This window comes from Dendroctonus ponderosae, unplaced genomic scaffold (assembly GCF_020466585.1).
Source record: "Dendroctonus ponderosae isolate FM_Combo_2020 unplaced genomic scaffold, Dpon_F_20191213v2 Dpon_F_20191213_8, whole genome shotgun sequence".
Lineage (NCBI taxonomy): Eukaryota > Metazoa > Arthropoda > Insecta > Coleoptera > Curculionidae > Dendroctonus > Dendroctonus ponderosae.
In genome coordinates, this window is record NW_026019016.1 from 10,973,905 (window position 1) to 10,990,439 (window position 16,535).

A 16,535-nucleotide genomic window follows, 5' to 3' on the forward strand; every position below is an offset into this window, starting at 1 on the left:
TAGAATTTGGAGTAGAATTCAAAAATGTAATCGATCGCGGCAGTTTCCGGTGTGACACCCTGTATATTAAGATAACATCTCACAAAGCGACGATTTTTTGTATACGAATTAATTTTATTTCAATTTCTTACAAAAAATATTGTAAAAAAAGAGTAAATTCCTAGAATATTCTAGAACAAATATTTCGACGTACTAAATTCACCACATTTTGGACCAGATGTACGGTCATCCAGTAAATTACCGCTTTTCGGTACTTTTTTTACCTCTACTGTATATAGGCAGTTGCTACACATCAAAGTAGATTCAAGCCTATCGATTTTTTTATTACTTCAATTACATTCCGAAAAGTTACTCAAATTCTTAAATTCACATAATAAGACAAAAACGGTTAAATTAGTTTTTAAACAGTACAGACGTACAGTGAAAAACCGTTCAAACATCATGCAATGGCTGTTATAAAACTGCAGATTTCGCTAGTTTTAACCTCATGTTACCTACTGCTGGTAAATTATTTTCAATATTTTAAACCATATCTAAATCAGGTTAGATACAGGGCGATGCAACCATAGTGGATTCCTTGAAAACATAACAAATTTTCCCCAAAGCTTATAATTGTGATATTTTTCCGAAAATCTTTCGATCTTTCACTTATGCAACCTTACTTGACCTCATATTTCGCAGTTTTAAAAGTATGCACTGTGTAGCTCCTTTCCTTAACAAAAGCACTGTGTTTGCTTMAGTTCTATCGAGTCTTGAGTAGAGGTTTGAAAAATAAAAGAGTTAAGTGTCTCAGTCTTTTCAGAGGAAWTTTTTTAATWATTTCATCTTTATAATAATTTAATTCGTTATAAAATAAGGAAATTAGGTGAGCAATTTTTATTGACATACTAACAAATGTGCACAACTGATTTGTTCTAATAGGCCATTGTTTGGCGGATTAGATAATTAAAACAATAATAACCCGATTTATGTTCTAGAATTGCGTTATTTCTGTTGAAAACAATGCTAATTATATTTATTGCAAGTACACTAAAAACATATTTAAATTAATTAGTGACAATGGCGAAATTTTATCAATACAATTGACCATTAGTTGGATAATTACGCAAACCATGAGAAGGAAATACAAAGTCTTTGCTGAAAATATAGGCAGTATTATACAGATAAATTAAATAATTGGTTTGTTTGAAAACAATTAAAAAACACCTTCTAATATATGCTTTTCGCAGCTAAAGAAATACTCTAAATTTTTTGTGTTATTTTTATATGAAAAAATTGTCGTTAGGAAAGTCTGCCTGACGAGATGTGAGTACATTTTTACAGTACAAAGAGCGCAAAAAGCTGTAGTAATTGCTAATTTTAACACCCCGTACATTCATTTTCAAATTACAAATTCGAGAAAATAGTAAATAAAAATATCGCCTATTTTTTTCGGCTCTATCGACTGATAAAAGGAAAAATTAACTTAAAAATCACACCGTTTAATAGCACAGAGCAGTTTAGTAGCACAGAAAAAGTTCGCGACAAAATAATTTTTTCTGCATTTTGGGAGATCACAAGAATGTAAGTGCAAAATAAGTCATCCAAAACTAAGCTTAACTGTGTAACATCTAACATTTGCCTCAAAAAAACACCAGCTATCAATTTAAAAAAATGTAATCCTTAAAAGCTCCAAACGTTGTTACTAAACACGCGCGATTTTTAACAGAGAAAATTCAATATTTCAATAAAACGTGCCGCATAAAGATGAAAGATCATAACAAACGAATGGTACCACTCTTCTTTTATATAACAATACAATTTCTCTTTCGATGGCTTAGTGCTTAGTCTAAAGCTCGGCTTCCTCTCAGCATTAACCGCGTCGGTATATCTTACTTCTTTTAACGCTCTGATTGCATCAAACAATATACGGGATCTCTCCACTAATTTAAGTCGAATTTTGTCATTTTGCTAGTCAGTCGTTCTTTGCCAAACTTCGAAACTCAATCTAAGTCAAAGTGAATTGGAAAACGGGCCGAAAAAGTGACTTGTCTATTGTTATTTGTTTATGGATACGTTCGCAGGTAGGACTTATACTTATACTGATATTGTTTATTATTATTATAATTTTCTCGTTTACTTTTTTGTTTGCCAAACTAAAATGAGTTTTTATTGGAGAAGTAAGTAATTGCATATTTCGAAAAAAATACTAAGGCCACGACTGATTGAAGATGAAAATAAACTTTTACAAGTTATAGTTTCAAACACTAGTTATTGACTTTCTGAAAATACACTATATTTAACTTTTGATTTAGTAATTACTTTATTATTTTGTTCATAATACCGTCATAATTGTTTCTCGCCGATTGTAGTATTTTATTTGCTATTAATTTGAGTTGCTTAAAATTTTAATGAAAAAAACAAGCAATTTTCTTCTAAACATCTAGCTGATAATGCTGTTTTAATTAGGTACATTTGGAAATATACATCCTTAGAAAATGGATTGATTGAGATAGTTTAATAAAATAAAATGTTGATACCTCGTATGACCCATAAAAAATATTATCAGTTGGTAGAGAAGCCAACAATAAAAATATGAAAATTTCCGCACAAACCAACATATTGACGCTATATAATCGAATATATTTTCCCGAACTTTTCAGCTTAACATTAAAGATCTTGAATTACCCAACATAATTCCCCAACATTCATTAAGTAAAGTACATATTACGTTTTGCGTTACGGCGCGTATAATTCCAGCTTAATGGAAAAAAACGGTATTTGAAAAATAAAAACATATTAATACCTGCAGGAATTGGAATGTAAGTTTGAAGCTATAAAAAGGGAATTTTTCTGTCGAACCAAATACATAATATGATGGTGATGCACACATTTGACCGAAGAAAAAGGCGCCAGCTTATAATATTTTAGACATTAATAAAACATTTATTCTACAACGTTTTTGATTAATATTCGATATTTTGGAAATATGCATACAAAACCATTTAAAAATACATACAAAACATTTATTTTAACAAGATACACAAATATTAAATTAATAAAAATATAAAGAGAATGTGCTGCAACTACATACATATATGGAAACATTTGAGGAAAACAGCAAAATGAGTTTTAAATCAAACTATGATGCAAGTAACCAAGCTAACAGCTAACTACAGATAAAAATGTTTATTTTTAAAATTATTATTCGAATTTTATGTAAAGAAAATATCTAGTAAAAATAAAATATCGGCTAGTAAAAACACAGTTAATTTGGGAAAATTTGAAGTTATCAAAAATAAAATATTTGCTTAAAACAATTGCACTCCTACTTTTATTAAGAACACGCATTTGATTGCAAATTTTTCTTGCATTTAAACCAAAAGATCTCAAGATAAAAATTCAAACAACAGTGCAATATACTTACGTACAGTCCAGTCATTACTTAATATACATAAAGGGTTTTTGTAAATAGGTATAGGGACATTTATATATATTTAAAATATCCCCAAATCAGGAGCTAATAGAAGCAGTAATACCTAGCAAAATAATCAGAGAAAGAAACACCTACACTTTTATAGCGGTCAAAGATTGCTGTTAGATTGACAAACTTTCTAATTAAGTACCTACTTAAAATATTTGAAATAATCTGTTTGTTTCAGAACATTATCAAACTCTTACGACAATTATAACATGCCCAAAAACCATTTTTTCCACAGCGCTGACGCAAAATCAAACTCACGGTAATGCAAATTGCTAAATAAATTTTCGAAATTTCTGCCAAATGGCCTTGGTAAAATTTGAAATACACTCTTTAAGTGGGACCATGATATTGGCAATAAAAGTGATTACTGAAAGTCGATTAGTAGAACAAGTACGGGCAGCAATTTAGCACTATTTTTCTGCAGCTTTTAATGGCTAGCCTTTGAAAACTGGGAAATGTACCTGCAAAAGTGGATGATGTTCTTATGGGCATTAAGTCTCACTGAAACCGGATCAGCCTTAGTTCCGCCAGAAGACGCCGAGATTATTTTCAACGAAGAAGGTAAGTTGAATTTTTACTGTATTGAAACAAATACAAAACTCAAAACTTTAACAAAATAAAGATTTCAAGTGGAAGTGTAATGCAAAGTAATAATTTATAGTATTTTTAATTTTAAGTAAAGCCTGCTTGCGAATTTTGCGAAAGAGAAACAACTTATTATGCTCCGGGGCTTTAAAATCGTTTTAAATCATTAAAAAAACAGCCGTAATTTTTATAACTTTTAATAACAAACGTAAATGGTGCTCTTCTAATTAAGAAATTAATTCAGCATGAAATCTGCGAGCATGCTTAAAGAAAACAATGGCAAGACAATCCTTTCACTGCGAAAGAAAACAAATCTCACGTTTAAAATAGTCGCTTAAGTAAATTACGCTGAAGGCGTTTGTTAAGGTTTTGATACATAAACATAATCTACTTGTTTAGGATATGCACTTAGGGTCTTTAGAGCAACTGGAAGACCTCATGCAAAAACATAGCTTTACATAAGAAATTATATGTATTATATCATATTGACGCTTGTTTGAATTTTTGGCTCAAATGTTTCATCTTGTATGTATTCTAATCTGAAAAGCACACCTGCAAATACAACAGGAATTAAAGGAAGTGAGAAAATAACAGTATAAAAAACAAATATGGTTAACTTCTTGAAGCAGAATCTGAAGAAACTGCAGGTGCATGAAATGTGTTTTTGGCTCTCAGGAGACCTTCGTCAATTTGACCCCATCCCACGTCAATTGCCCCATGAAGGAGCGAATAATATCCATCCAGACTACAGAGAACGAGATCAGGAGTACGGACGAAGATGCACAGACAGAATGGAAAAGGCTTTGGAGACAATCAGGCGCAGGCAAGTAGCAAAGGAAAAAATACTCAGGCTGAATGGATACTCGCTCCACCAACCCTTAAGAAGCGCCCCACTAGACATGTACGTTACCGATATGAGGGTCAGACTGCCGTCTTCACAAAGCTGGGTTAGTATTGCTAAGCTAAACGAAATAAGAAATCTTCTTCGAAATTATGTTTCTGGGTAAATTACCGAAAAAAGAAACACTGATTTTGCAGTTTCTTTTCTAGATTCGAGTAGATACATGCAGCTTTGACCCCATTAATCACAGCCTGGAAACCAGATTGCTATTCAACGATCTTACTATAAGCGGAAGAGTCAATCTGTTCAATGATGGTCAACTGCAGAGAGAACCACTATCCCCCAACCCTGAAGAGAGTTGCAATATGATCTTACGGCTAAGGAAAGCCGGAATTGGGTAAGTTAAATCAATTAGGCCAGCAGAACAGGATCAAATTGGAAAAAATGTTTTGGCAATCAATTCAATCACTCGAAAAAAACTATACATGTTGTTATTGGGCAAGGCGGGAAGTAATGGTTTTGGTTTGGTGATATTGAAAAGGATACAGAAATTAACACAGTAAAGATTCTACAGCATGTCTGTGGCGAAAGGTTACCTAAATAACTTTCATCCAAAGGAAGTACAGTGTATTTGGAATTAGGCAACTTGAATTTGAAAAACCAACAATGGAAAACCCGCACACATTTTAGATTCCACACAGAGCCGATACGACGTGAAAGGGGACAATTCAACGTAAAAACAGACAGCCATTTCCTTGAACCAGGTTTCATCTCAGTTTATGCGTATGGATGTGAACCAGGACTAAGACGAAGTCGAGCTAGAAGTGGCGCTGTGCTTGATGAAGATGATGAAGAAATCAGTCGTGAAATGGAAGATGTTTTTTTAAGAGGTAAGACATTGTTTCTAAAACTTTGCATATCAGGAAAGTGGATGAAAATAACTGACCAGATAATAGGATTTTTTTAAAAGGTTCAACAGTCTTACCATTTAAATGACATAAAAAGGGAAAAATACGACCAAAGGTTAAACTAGTCGTATCTCGAATATCTCCACTACGGAAAGGGATTTCAGACAATTTAAATCATAAACTTGTAACTTTAGCCTTGGCCGAAATGCTGGGAAACCTTGAAAAGTGGAAAATATTGGAAATATGTATACTGTTGTCCAAACAATTAATTTTCAATTCAAATTTACATTTAATTTATTCAGGTATAAGATCACTGTTGACCTCATACATGCAAAAAGAACTGCAACCAGCAATTAAGGACACTCTGATGAAGAATATGGGCTATACAGTATCGTATGGGTAATCAAAAGCAAGATATTTTGTACTTAGTAAGAAATAGGCTTTCCAAAATTCGGTTCAATATTTTTGGAAATATTGTACATATTTTTTGTTGAAATAAAGATTGTTAAAAGTATAATTTTTATTTTTTTGTGCTTTGCTGATTTATTGCGATTCGGTCTCCTTCAGAAGCATTTAGAAGCTTTTAGTGGAAACATTACATTAAAAAGTCCAGTAATTTAAGGGAAAAATATTCTCTACTCAAGCGGTTAGACATAACACTTTTTCATAAAAATCCGAGGAAATATTTCTATAGGGTTTTTGCGTAAATCTATAGAAAAATTAAGTCTCAAATATCCATATAAGTTTATTTTACTGTAAAGCAACTGTGAATAGGCAAATATATATTAATTAATTATATAACACTTGCCCAGGAGTGCGAAAATTCGATTATCACATGCTTCCATTCCTTTGCGTTTTGAATGTTAAACAACTCATTCAAAATGTTCCGAAGAAAGCGAATAATAATCGAATGATAATGCTTACTAATATAAGCACTAAAGGCAACCATATCTGAAAACAATAAAAGGTTTTCAGGTGTCAACTTTGTTTCCTGATTTTATAGGTTTACTATAAAACCAACTCTTAATTAAGAAAAAAACTGCAAACCAACCTTATTATCAGATTCCTCCAGATACACATCCGTATTTAGTCCAGATACTGCTCCTTTCTCCAAAGGTTTAGCGAGTCCAGGCATAACTACCTCATTCAATGGTTCACCAATCATTGAAAATTTGGTGGCACTTTTTATCTGAACTTTAACCAATTTGCCCATCAGTTCGCTTCGCATCGGAATCAACACTTGCTCGTAGAACCGATTGTGCCCCACGTAATGTTTTTTGTCATGAGAAATCTAACAAATCGAAATTATAGATTCAAATACCGGCTTGAAATGGACAAGGCTATCGAATATTCTTACCTCAGTTACTAAGACATCTTGAATTACACCCACATTGTGTCCATATGGTTCATAACTATAAAACAGCTCAGTCAACCTGGATAAAAATGTTTATTTTTAATATTAGTTGCACGCAAAGTTCATTAATAACAACTTTTAAGTGTAAATGTAAGTGACCTTTTCGTCCGTTTTTTCACTTCTTGAGGATCAACTCTGGTCATTAAAGCTGCTGGAGTTCCAGGCCGAGGAAAAAATTGGTTAATAAATAAACTAGGAAACTTATACTTAGCACACAATGCCATCGTATCCTCAAAGTTTTCCTCCGTTTCCGTCGGAAACCCGCAAATTATGTCCGTAGCAATCGTCATTCCGGGTACTCTAAAATAAATACTTTTTGTCCATTTGCAACCAAATTTCGACTAGCAATTGTTACTTTTTCTGTAAAAATTCAACCACATGCTCGAAATCAGCTCTGCAATACTCCCGTTTCATATCAGCTAGGACTTGATCACTGCCGCTCTGAACCGGGACATGCAAAAATCCGTACACTCTAGGGTGGTGCATGATTTTAGCGATTTCCTCTAAATGTTCTAAAATATATGGAGGATTCGTCATTCCCAGGCGGAGACGACATCCTTCAGGAATCACCTCAACTAATTTCCACAAAAGTTCTGGCAAAGAAGTGCCAATGTCGCGCCCATAAGTACCTGTAGTACCTGTCTTGTAAGATCCACTTAATTTTTAATCATTCAACACTGACCAGTATCCTCAGAAGTCAGCCAAATCTCAACTACACCTTCCTCAAAAGCTTGCTTGGCTCTAGCAACTATTTCTTCGGGCGGGTAACTACCTAAATCCCCTCTGGCATGTTTGGTTTTGCAGTAAGTGCATTGATTCAGACACCCCGTGTTAATAGCTATGATCTCTAAGACATTATTAATATATCATTAGATACAGAAAAGTTGCAGAAATACCAACCAGATTATTTCGGCTAATCCTAGAGTAAAACGTACCAATAAGAGGATTCCTGCGAACTTTAGGTAACAATAAAGATGCGCCTCCGATTTTTCGACCATTTTCCTTCTTTGTGCCCAATAATTTGACTGTGTTTCCTTTCAAAGTCTCTTCGACCACTTTTAGAGAAAAAAACTTGATAAAAAGGTAAATAGAATTATTTTTTTATATTGAAAAAATTAATATCGCCGTTGTTTGTTTAGATAAAAGCCAGATTTTTACCTTCAACAACTCTATCAATCTGTTGAACGCCAATAATACTTAACCCATGCAAAAACGATGATTTAGGGGCTCCTTGTGGTACGCATCCTGCCAAAACCACATATTTGCCCATTTTCTTTGCAGATTCGATTTCGTTTCTAAAAACATTAGCAGTTCAAGTCGCATCAATTTCTTCTTGTTTTCAGTCAATTAGTTTTTAGAACTTGAGGAAATCTGCGGGGATTGTTAAGAATTCTGTTCATCAAGACCAATTCTATCTGGGGAGATAAGTACCCACTGAAGAGATTCTAGATAAAAACCATTGTGGTCGAGAGAAGCGAAGTGCAAAAAACCCCTATTTATTTGGTTCTTCTATAAATGAAGATAAACACCTAATTTAGGTCGCTCGATGAATGTTTCCAAGTTCAGAAAATTGAAATTAATAAAAGCAGGAAAACTATAGGAAACCCCGCATTAACTTAGGATTGTATGGAGATGTTTCAGATAATAGCATATTAAATGCTTTGAAACTAAAAATGCATCAAATGATAACGACTCCAATAACAAAGTAATACTATTTAACTAAAAATTTCTCTGGGCCACACCGTCAGTTGCAAACAAGGAATAATAAAGTACTTTTTGGTGCTATGTAGTTGGAATTGGAGTTAAGTTATAAACAAGTAATTCTTCTAAAATCACTTAAACTGCCTCCAGAAATTTGATTCCTTGCCTGAAATGATCTTCTGCCGGATTCTTCACTGTGCAACTGTTCAAAAGCCACACATCTGCCTCTGACTTGTCTTCAGTAAGTTTATAGCCGTACGCACTCAACTGGCCAGCCATATATTCTGAATCTGAGTTGTTGTGAGCACATCCCCAAGTTTTAACATATACACTTTGAACGCCTGGGATGTTTTCCCCCACGGCCTTTTCATTTCCAGCTTGCTAAAAGTTCAATTTGTTCGATTCTATTAAGCTGTGGAGTGATGACAGCCTTACGTTCTTCTTGCGGGCTCTAACTATCACATTTTTCCTGCTACTGTATCGCTCTTTAGGTGTTATATCTTGAGCTGATATGAGATCTTCAATATCATCTATTTCCATGCAGGGGGCTTCTATGCCCGATCTGAAAATCTCTAGTTGTAGAAGCCTTTTTGATTTGACTCAGTTCTGAATGCAAACATTGTTATACATTTTCAGAGGAATTTTGAATAGTCGACTATCAGGTGAAAAATGCGAAATGCAATGAATGATAGTTGCGAGTTAAGGAAGTCTTTGACAAGATTTTGCAAATAATTACCCAGAATTTCCCACAAAATCCATTTTGCAAATGTTTTAATAAGCAGCAAAAAAAGCAAGAACAGCTAAACTAACAGAGGTTAGTCTGTGATCCATAGATAAAGACAACTGTGATCTGTGAATTTAACCTGCAAATTATAAACCATAGACTTATTTCATAGCTTCTTTCTTTGAATATAAAACTAAATAAAAAATAAAAATAAAAACAAGTTTTATATTCAAAGGCTTCTTTAGCTCTTACTTCAGCGACATAAATATATGCTCGAGAGTTATACAAATCTTGCAAAATTAAAGATTCGAGGCAATTTCCATTAAACTTCCGTAATCTTTCGAATCAACTGTCTTCTAAAAATGTTAATAATTTTAAATAGCTACTTACTAGCAGTTGAATAAAATCACTCATTTTAAGACCGATATTTACCTAAGTATATACTAATCGGAAAAAGGAAGATTGTGGGCAGTTTTTATGAAACTTTCGTAATATTTTGAGTTAAGTGTATTCTAAAACTGGTGATCATTTCAAATCGCCAATTTCGTTAGTTTAGAAGATGTAAAGTTTTAAAGGAGAGAGCGCGGTTGAATAAAATCACCCATTTAAGACCGATATTCACTGATCTGACGAAAAAACGAAGATTGTGGGTAATTTTTATGAAACTTCAGTAATCTTTCGAGCTAAGTGTCTTCTAAAAAAGGTGAAATTTTCAAATCGCTCCTTCCGTTAGTTCAGAACATGTGAAGTTTGAAAAGGAGAGAGCGCAGAGTTTACTAGAATAAAATCACCTATTTAAGACCAATATTTACTAATTTGGAAAAAGCGGGGATCCTGGGCAATTTTTATAAAATTCAGAATTTTTAGAGTTAAGTGTCTTCTAAAAATGGTGTTAATTTCAAATTGCTAGTTGTTTGAAACTTATTAGTCGAATATTTCTTATTCTTCTTCTTTTTATTTCGTTAATAGCTTTGCTACGAGGTAGTTGCCAAATTAATATCTCTCCTTTGACCCTATGAGCAAAATCCTAGATCTAACCTCAACCAACATCAACTGTCTCAAACTTGTGTTCATCTATGGTCTGAAATATTCATGAAAATCGCGTGTTTGATGTGGAACATTTGTTTATTTAAAATGTTTATCTTAGTCGAAATGAAAAATATTACTCGGATTTTGCCCGAGCACTTTCACATTAAACTTAACAATGCTGTAGAAATAGAATTGAACAAAAAGCTAGCTAACAAGGTAAAAACGTGTATGGACAATAAGCTTTTATGTTTTAAAAATACTGTTTGTAGGTGGTTTTAAATGTGGGGCTCTGCATTGCTTTGTTCGATATCACCAGCTTGAAGGAGTCGTTTATCATACCAGGAGATGGGGCTTCTCATACCATAGTTCATTTTCGTTATGTCGTTTTTCGGCCGTTTATGGAAGAAATTTTGGTCGGCAAAATCCGCAGTTGCAGTCAGGAAGGTGTACATGGTAAGAAAATGCTGGATATCCAAAGACTGGCCTGAAATAGCAAAACTATAAGAAAACCTGACTGTGAAATGGAAAAGAGCTAAATGGGCTTCAGTCTCTTTCATTCAGTTTCCTTGATTACCAAGCCCCAAGAAAAATTCTCAAAATATTGAGCTGATGCCAAAAGGCTGTCGCCGTTGATACCGATTTTTCGGGCTTTCAGACCGCCATTCATTCAAATTCACCAGTTTATTGAGCTGATACTTGACACCTACTTAGACTACAGTCTGATCCACCGGCCTTATAACGAGCGTTTAAATGGTGCTAAAGTTCTGCCTCCAAATGGGCACTCGGCCCCACGTTTCAATTTGAAAGCGGCTATTTATTAGTTATATTTTGATCCCAGAAAATTGAAGATTTCGGTAGGATGTTGAAAATGCGAGATTTGTTTTTGTACGTGTTTATCAATTATTGCACTCGATTTTTACATCGTCTTTGTTTACATCTGCCCAAAGTTCATTGTCCACTTGTTTAGAAATAATATTTTTTTTAGATTGATTTCCTCCAAATTAATCCATCGGGATTAAACTCTTCACCGATTGAAATTGTTTAAAATAATTTGATTTTTTCTCCAGTAACTCTGGGCTTTTTCGACGACATCCTCATCCCCCCAATTGCTTTGCAATATCCTTCCAAGTTCAATGAAACAGAACAAGCATGGGTATGGGAATACGACGTTGGAGATGGTTCTAAGCATGATTTATTCATAGACGCAGGAGATTCCATCAGGTTTAGAGTGACCGGCGAACGTTTTGAAGAGACTTGTCCTGCAGGGCCTGCGATAATGCAAGAGGCCGAAGAAACGACGGAAAATAAAGTACCCTACAGCCTGATTGTACGTTATGTGATATATGGATTAGTGAGTTTTTTTAAAGCTGATTTTCTGTTTCAGGGGAGTATAAATGAGCCTGGTCTTGGGGTCATATCCTGGTGGAGCAACTAGGCTTAGAAGCGAAGCCTCAAGGCATCTCTATAATGTGATATATAGTTAGGAACTAGTACAATTTTCTTTATAAAATATCTATTTTATTAGCCAATAACACTCTTTATACAAGGGCTGCTTTAGCAGAATGATAGGAAATCAATGCACGAATTAAGACACTATAAAGTTGAAACTAATTGGAAATCTATAGATTTATAATTGACTTTTTTATTAAATTAATTTCTGGCGCGCTTCAAACTGTTCAGTCTAGTATAAATTTAATATGTGAGATTCATGGCGTTTGTACTGGAAAATCATTTAAAAAACCAACCCTAGTTCTATAGCAGTTAGCATTAGTATGTAAACACATAAGATCGTTCTGGTTTGGGTTGGTAGATATAATCGTGGTTTGTAAATAAGTGTTCAGATCCAGAAATAAAATCGAAACAAAAAACTGTACAGTTCAGGAAATTATTTTATTGCACATGTGATATAGCCCCCATTGTATAATTGAATATATAATATAATCCACGAACGAAGAATGAGGAATGGCCGATATTGGTGGGCTATAACATTAAATCCGTAGGTGTAGAAAATTGCACACAAAACATGTTTTTTTACTCATTTGCCAGTAGATGAAGGACACATTTTTCCGCACACTTTAAACAAAGTCTCTTGCAATAGATTTTACTACAATATGCTACTGGAAAGGTTGGTTAAATCGTTCAATCGAACCTGAAAGTTGGTAGTTAAAACGCAACAAGCTCCCAAAGTGGCATTAAAGCTCAGTAAACATTTACGGTATTGCGGTTCTAGTAGTAGTTAGGTTGATTGACGTTGGTATACACGCTCTACCGTTCTATAAACTAGTTTCGCCATTTATTCATAGAATTCAACAGCACGTTGTCCAGTGCCCTGAAGTCCAGGAATAAATAAATCACATGTAACGATATTTATTCTATAACGAGGCAACGCGGAAGGTGCTCTTTTAGATAGTCAAATAGCTCCCTGGATGCTCCTGGACAATTGGTTAGCTCTAGTTCGCACATATGCCTCAGCTGTATCAGACTGGAGAGTCCGTTTGAAGTCAGTAAGGGACAGCCTGGAATAATCCAGAAGAGTAACTTAGGTTGTAGAATCGACTGATTTTTTTAAAACACTGACCTGCCAGGGATAGTATTTGCAAGTTCCTCATTCCACACAAGTGTTGCAATCCAAAGTCCCTGATTTGTGAGCACCATCGTAGATATAGCGATTGAAGGGATAACATAGTCGAGATATAGCCTATACCTATGTCAGTCACATGAACGCATCTGAAACAATTCATCCATTGAGGAGGACAAGTGAGAACAAGCCATTAACTTACCTATCTAAAGTGAGTTCCTCTAGTTGATTAAGGTCGCAAGCGATATACTCCAAGGCAGCATCGGTTATTCTAGGACACCAAGACAGATCCAATGAACGCAGCTTTTGCAGATTTTCCGCTATGAGCTCTACACCATCATCCGTTAGCTTGCTACAGCCCGACAGGCTCAGCACGGTCAAATTCGGCAGAGAATGTACTAGAAGAAAACAATCGGTCAATGAGGGATTTATAAAACGCCTTGGACCAGCCTACCAATATTGACCACGCCGTGATTGGTAATCTCCCAACAAGAATGGAGCCTGAGCACGCCCAAGGAGCTGCCCTGTTTCGGAGAAAAGTACCCGAGCGCTTGATCAGTAACATGATACGCTTGTAGCTGAAACTCGTACAAGGCAGGTAGAAGCTGAGCTACCGCTCCCACAGCTTCATCTGCCACATTTATGCAGTCGGTGAGTGTTAAGGACACTATCCGCGGATGCAGGCACTGCCACAGTCCTTGTTCCGTTATCTCATTGCACCCTGCTAATTCCAGCTCATATAAGGCCTGAAACATTTTATTGCCGTTTAAGACACACTAGCATTGACACAGTTGGATAGTTACACCTTAGAGTAGGCCTGGGTAACTCAATGAATTTTTATTAGATGGCGCATTGCTGCGCAAATAGCTCGATGCGCCAACCCAACGCACCTCGCAGTGACTCAGTTCCGTTGCTGGGAAAACTTTACTTATAAAAACGAAAAAAATGAGGTGACCTTTTCTTTAGTTGTTTGGATAAAGTAGTAACACGTTACTCATAAAAAATGTTGAGGACTTTTTTTTAGTTTGAACAAAGTCGGCAAACGTTACTCATAAAAAATGTTGATAATTTTTTTAAGATTATTCTGGTTTCGGGTCTCGTAAAGCTTTAATCCGCTTTACTGAATGAGTTATAACTCATTTAACTGAGAGAGAGGCGACAACTTAAAAGCGCAACTCAACACAGTGTTACCCAGGTTAGAGTATTCAGAGTTTGGGACTATTCAGGAAGTCGCGAATTTTTATAACTGAATATTTTGAAACTGCTAATCTGGTAAAAATCGGGATTCTCAGCAGTGTTTATGAAAGTTTGATAATATTTAGAATCAAGTGTCTTCTAAAAATAGTGATAATTGCGAATTGCTACTGGCTTCAGTTTGGAAAATGCAATATTTTAAAGGGGAGAGCGCAGCTGAATAAAATCGCCCATTTTGAGACCGATACTTACTAATCTGGAAAAAAATCTGGATTCCCGTCAACTTGTAAGAAATTTGCAGAATCCTTAAACTCAGGTGTTTTCTCTAGAATAGTGAAAATTTAAAATTGCTGTTTGCTTCATTTTGGAAGATGCAAACTTTTAAAGGAGAGAGCGCAGTTGAATAAAATCACACATTTTAATACCGAATTTACTAAATTGGTAAAAATCAGCAGTCCGAGCAGTTTTTCTGAAACTTTCAAAATCGTTAGCATCAAGTTTCTGCAAAAAATAGCGATAATAAAAAAATGGTACTTGCTTTGCTTTAAAGCTGTAAAGTTTTAAAGGGGAGAGCGCAGCTGAATAAAATCGCCTTTTATTATACCAATATTTACTGGTACCTGGTAAAAATCAGGGTTCTGATTTCTAGTTTTATGAAACTTACTTTAAGAATCTTCAGAATCAAGTGTCTAAAAATATCGATAATTTCAAATTGCTCGTTGCTTTAGTGTGGAAGCTGTAAGGTTTTCAATGGGAGACCACAGTTGAATAAAATCGAAAAAAATTAATAAATTTTGAGATTTACTTATCTGATAAAAATTAATGTTTTCAGCAGTTTTTATAAAACTTTCATAATCTTTAGCATCAAATCTCTTCTAAAAATAGTGATAGTTTCATACTGCTATTTGCTTCTGTTTGTAAGATGTACGCTTTTAAAGGGGAGAGCTCAGTAGCATAGCATTACTCATTGCGAGAGACATTTATTAATCTAGAAAAAATCAGGATTAAAGACAATGTTTATGAAACTTTCAGAATCTTTAGAATCAAGTGTCTTCTAAAATTAGTGAGAATTTCGAATTGCTACTGGTTTTCGTTTGGAAGATGCAAATTAATTAAGAAGAGCGCAGTTCAATAAAATCGCCCATTTTGAGACTGATCTAATCTGGTAAAAGTCGAAATTTAGAGCAACGTCTATGAAACTTTCAGAACCTTATTTAGAATCACGCCTGTCCTAAAAATGGTAATTTCAAATCGCTACTAAAAAATATCAAGGAAAGAGTGCAGTTAAATAAAATTCCCCATTACTAGACCAATATTTACTAATCCGGAAAAAATCAGGATTAAAGACAATTTTTATAAAACTTTTCGATTATTTATGCACGACTGCCATAGTCCCTGTTCCGTTATCTCATTGCACCTTGCTAATTTTCGTTCATATAAGGCTTAAAACATTTTATTGCTGCTTTAAACACACTAGAATTCACACTATTGGTGAGTTACAGCTTAAATGTATCGAGTTCGGGACTATTCAGGGAACAAATAGCCGGTAATCCGGTAATCGGGACGTCGGTCTCAAAGCTTGAATAATGCTTGAATAAGCCAGCGGGGCTTACTAGCGGCAGCGCCCACGTTTGCAAAAGTTGATGCGATTTTTTTAGAGCGCATCCCGCTCTATTAGGTCGACTAGACCGGTTAAAGGCAATTTTATACGCAAATTCATAATTTATTCTGGATGTCGATGGTTTTTAATCAGGCTAAAATCAACTCAATTTCCCTGTTGTTTTATATGGAGACATTGAAGACATTGCACAGTCATATGCTGGTTTTCCAATCCCTAAAGCTTTGTAATATTTTATGCTGTTCTTCTATTTATTCCTACCTCGCCCAGTTTCAGCAACATTCGACTTCTACCGTGCGCTTTTAAAAGGGGTTTACTTTCATGAAAATTTAATCTTCTGCAGTGCCGTTTTAAAAAGGGTTTACGGCCAACGGCGCTTTCCTTAGGGCCACCTCATGGCCATGAAGTAAATCGGCCAGCGGCTTATTTGATTTAGATTTCATGAATGAGTTGGATTCTTTAAAGTTTAATTTTGCAATA

The 16,535-nt window shown here is 34.8% G+C and overlaps 4 protein-coding genes across 5 annotated transcripts; 2 read left to right on the top strand and 2 right to left on the bottom strand.

The window, feature by feature from the left end:
• The first annotated feature begins 1,873 nt into the window (after positions 1-1,873).
• On the top strand, positions 1,874-6,386 carry LOC109536204. 2 transcript variants are annotated; one of them, XM_019902316.2, is made up of 6 exons: positions 1,874-2,063; positions 3,888-4,024; positions 4,724-4,995; positions 5,099-5,286; positions 5,580-5,779; positions 6,100-6,386. In XM_019902316.2, the coding sequence occupies exons 2-6, from the start codon at positions 3,919-3,921 to the stop codon at positions 6,198-6,200; spliced, it is 867 nt and encodes a 288-aa protein (XP_019757875.1). In that variant the 5' UTR covers positions 1,874-2,063; positions 3,888-3,918; the 3' UTR covers positions 6,201-6,386. The 2 variants fall into 2 exon arrangements, with proteins under 2 accessions (XP_019757875.1, XP_019757874.1); XM_019902315.2 differs by lacking the exon at positions 1,874-2,063 and having other exon boundaries at positions 3,741-4,024.
• Positions 6,387-6,529: 143 nt separating this feature from the next.
• LOC109536181 (threonylcarbamoyladenosine tRNA methylthiotransferase) lies at positions 6,530-9,761 on the bottom strand. The gene is made up of 11 exons (XM_019902288.2): positions 9,649-9,761; positions 9,348-9,474; positions 9,079-9,293; positions 8,370-8,506; positions 8,147-8,266; positions 7,894-8,058; positions 7,567-7,840; positions 7,311-7,511; positions 7,155-7,230; positions 6,849-7,088; positions 6,530-6,748 (listed from the first exon to the last, which is right to left on the bottom strand). Exons 1-11 carry the CDS (start codon positions 9,669-9,671, stop codon positions 6,674-6,676), a joined length of 1,653 nt encoding a protein of 550 aa, XP_019757847.1. The 5' UTR covers positions 9,672-9,761; the 3' UTR covers positions 6,530-6,673.
• Positions 9,762-10,668: 907 nt separating this feature from the next.
• Positions 10,669-12,538, top strand: LOC109536191 (DNA-directed RNA polymerase III subunit RPC8). The gene is made up of 4 exons (XM_019902304.2): positions 10,669-10,881; positions 10,935-11,118; positions 11,733-11,992; positions 12,050-12,538. The coding sequence occupies exons 1-4, from the start codon at positions 10,729-10,731 to the stop codon at positions 12,098-12,100; spliced, it is 648 nt and encodes a 215-aa protein (XP_019757863.1). The 5' UTR covers positions 10,669-10,728; the 3' UTR covers positions 12,101-12,538.
• Positions 12,537-14,092, bottom strand: LOC109536190 (F-box/LRR-repeat protein 16). Its single transcript, XM_019902303.2, has 4 exons — positions 13,698-14,092; positions 13,446-13,641; positions 13,244-13,392; positions 12,537-13,181 (listed from the first exon to the last, which is right to left on the bottom strand). Exons 1-4 carry the CDS (start codon positions 13,996-13,998, stop codon positions 13,033-13,035), a joined length of 795 nt encoding a protein of 264 aa, XP_019757862.1. The 5' UTR covers positions 13,999-14,092; the 3' UTR covers positions 12,537-13,032.
• Positions 14,093-16,535: the final 2,443 nt, after the last annotated feature.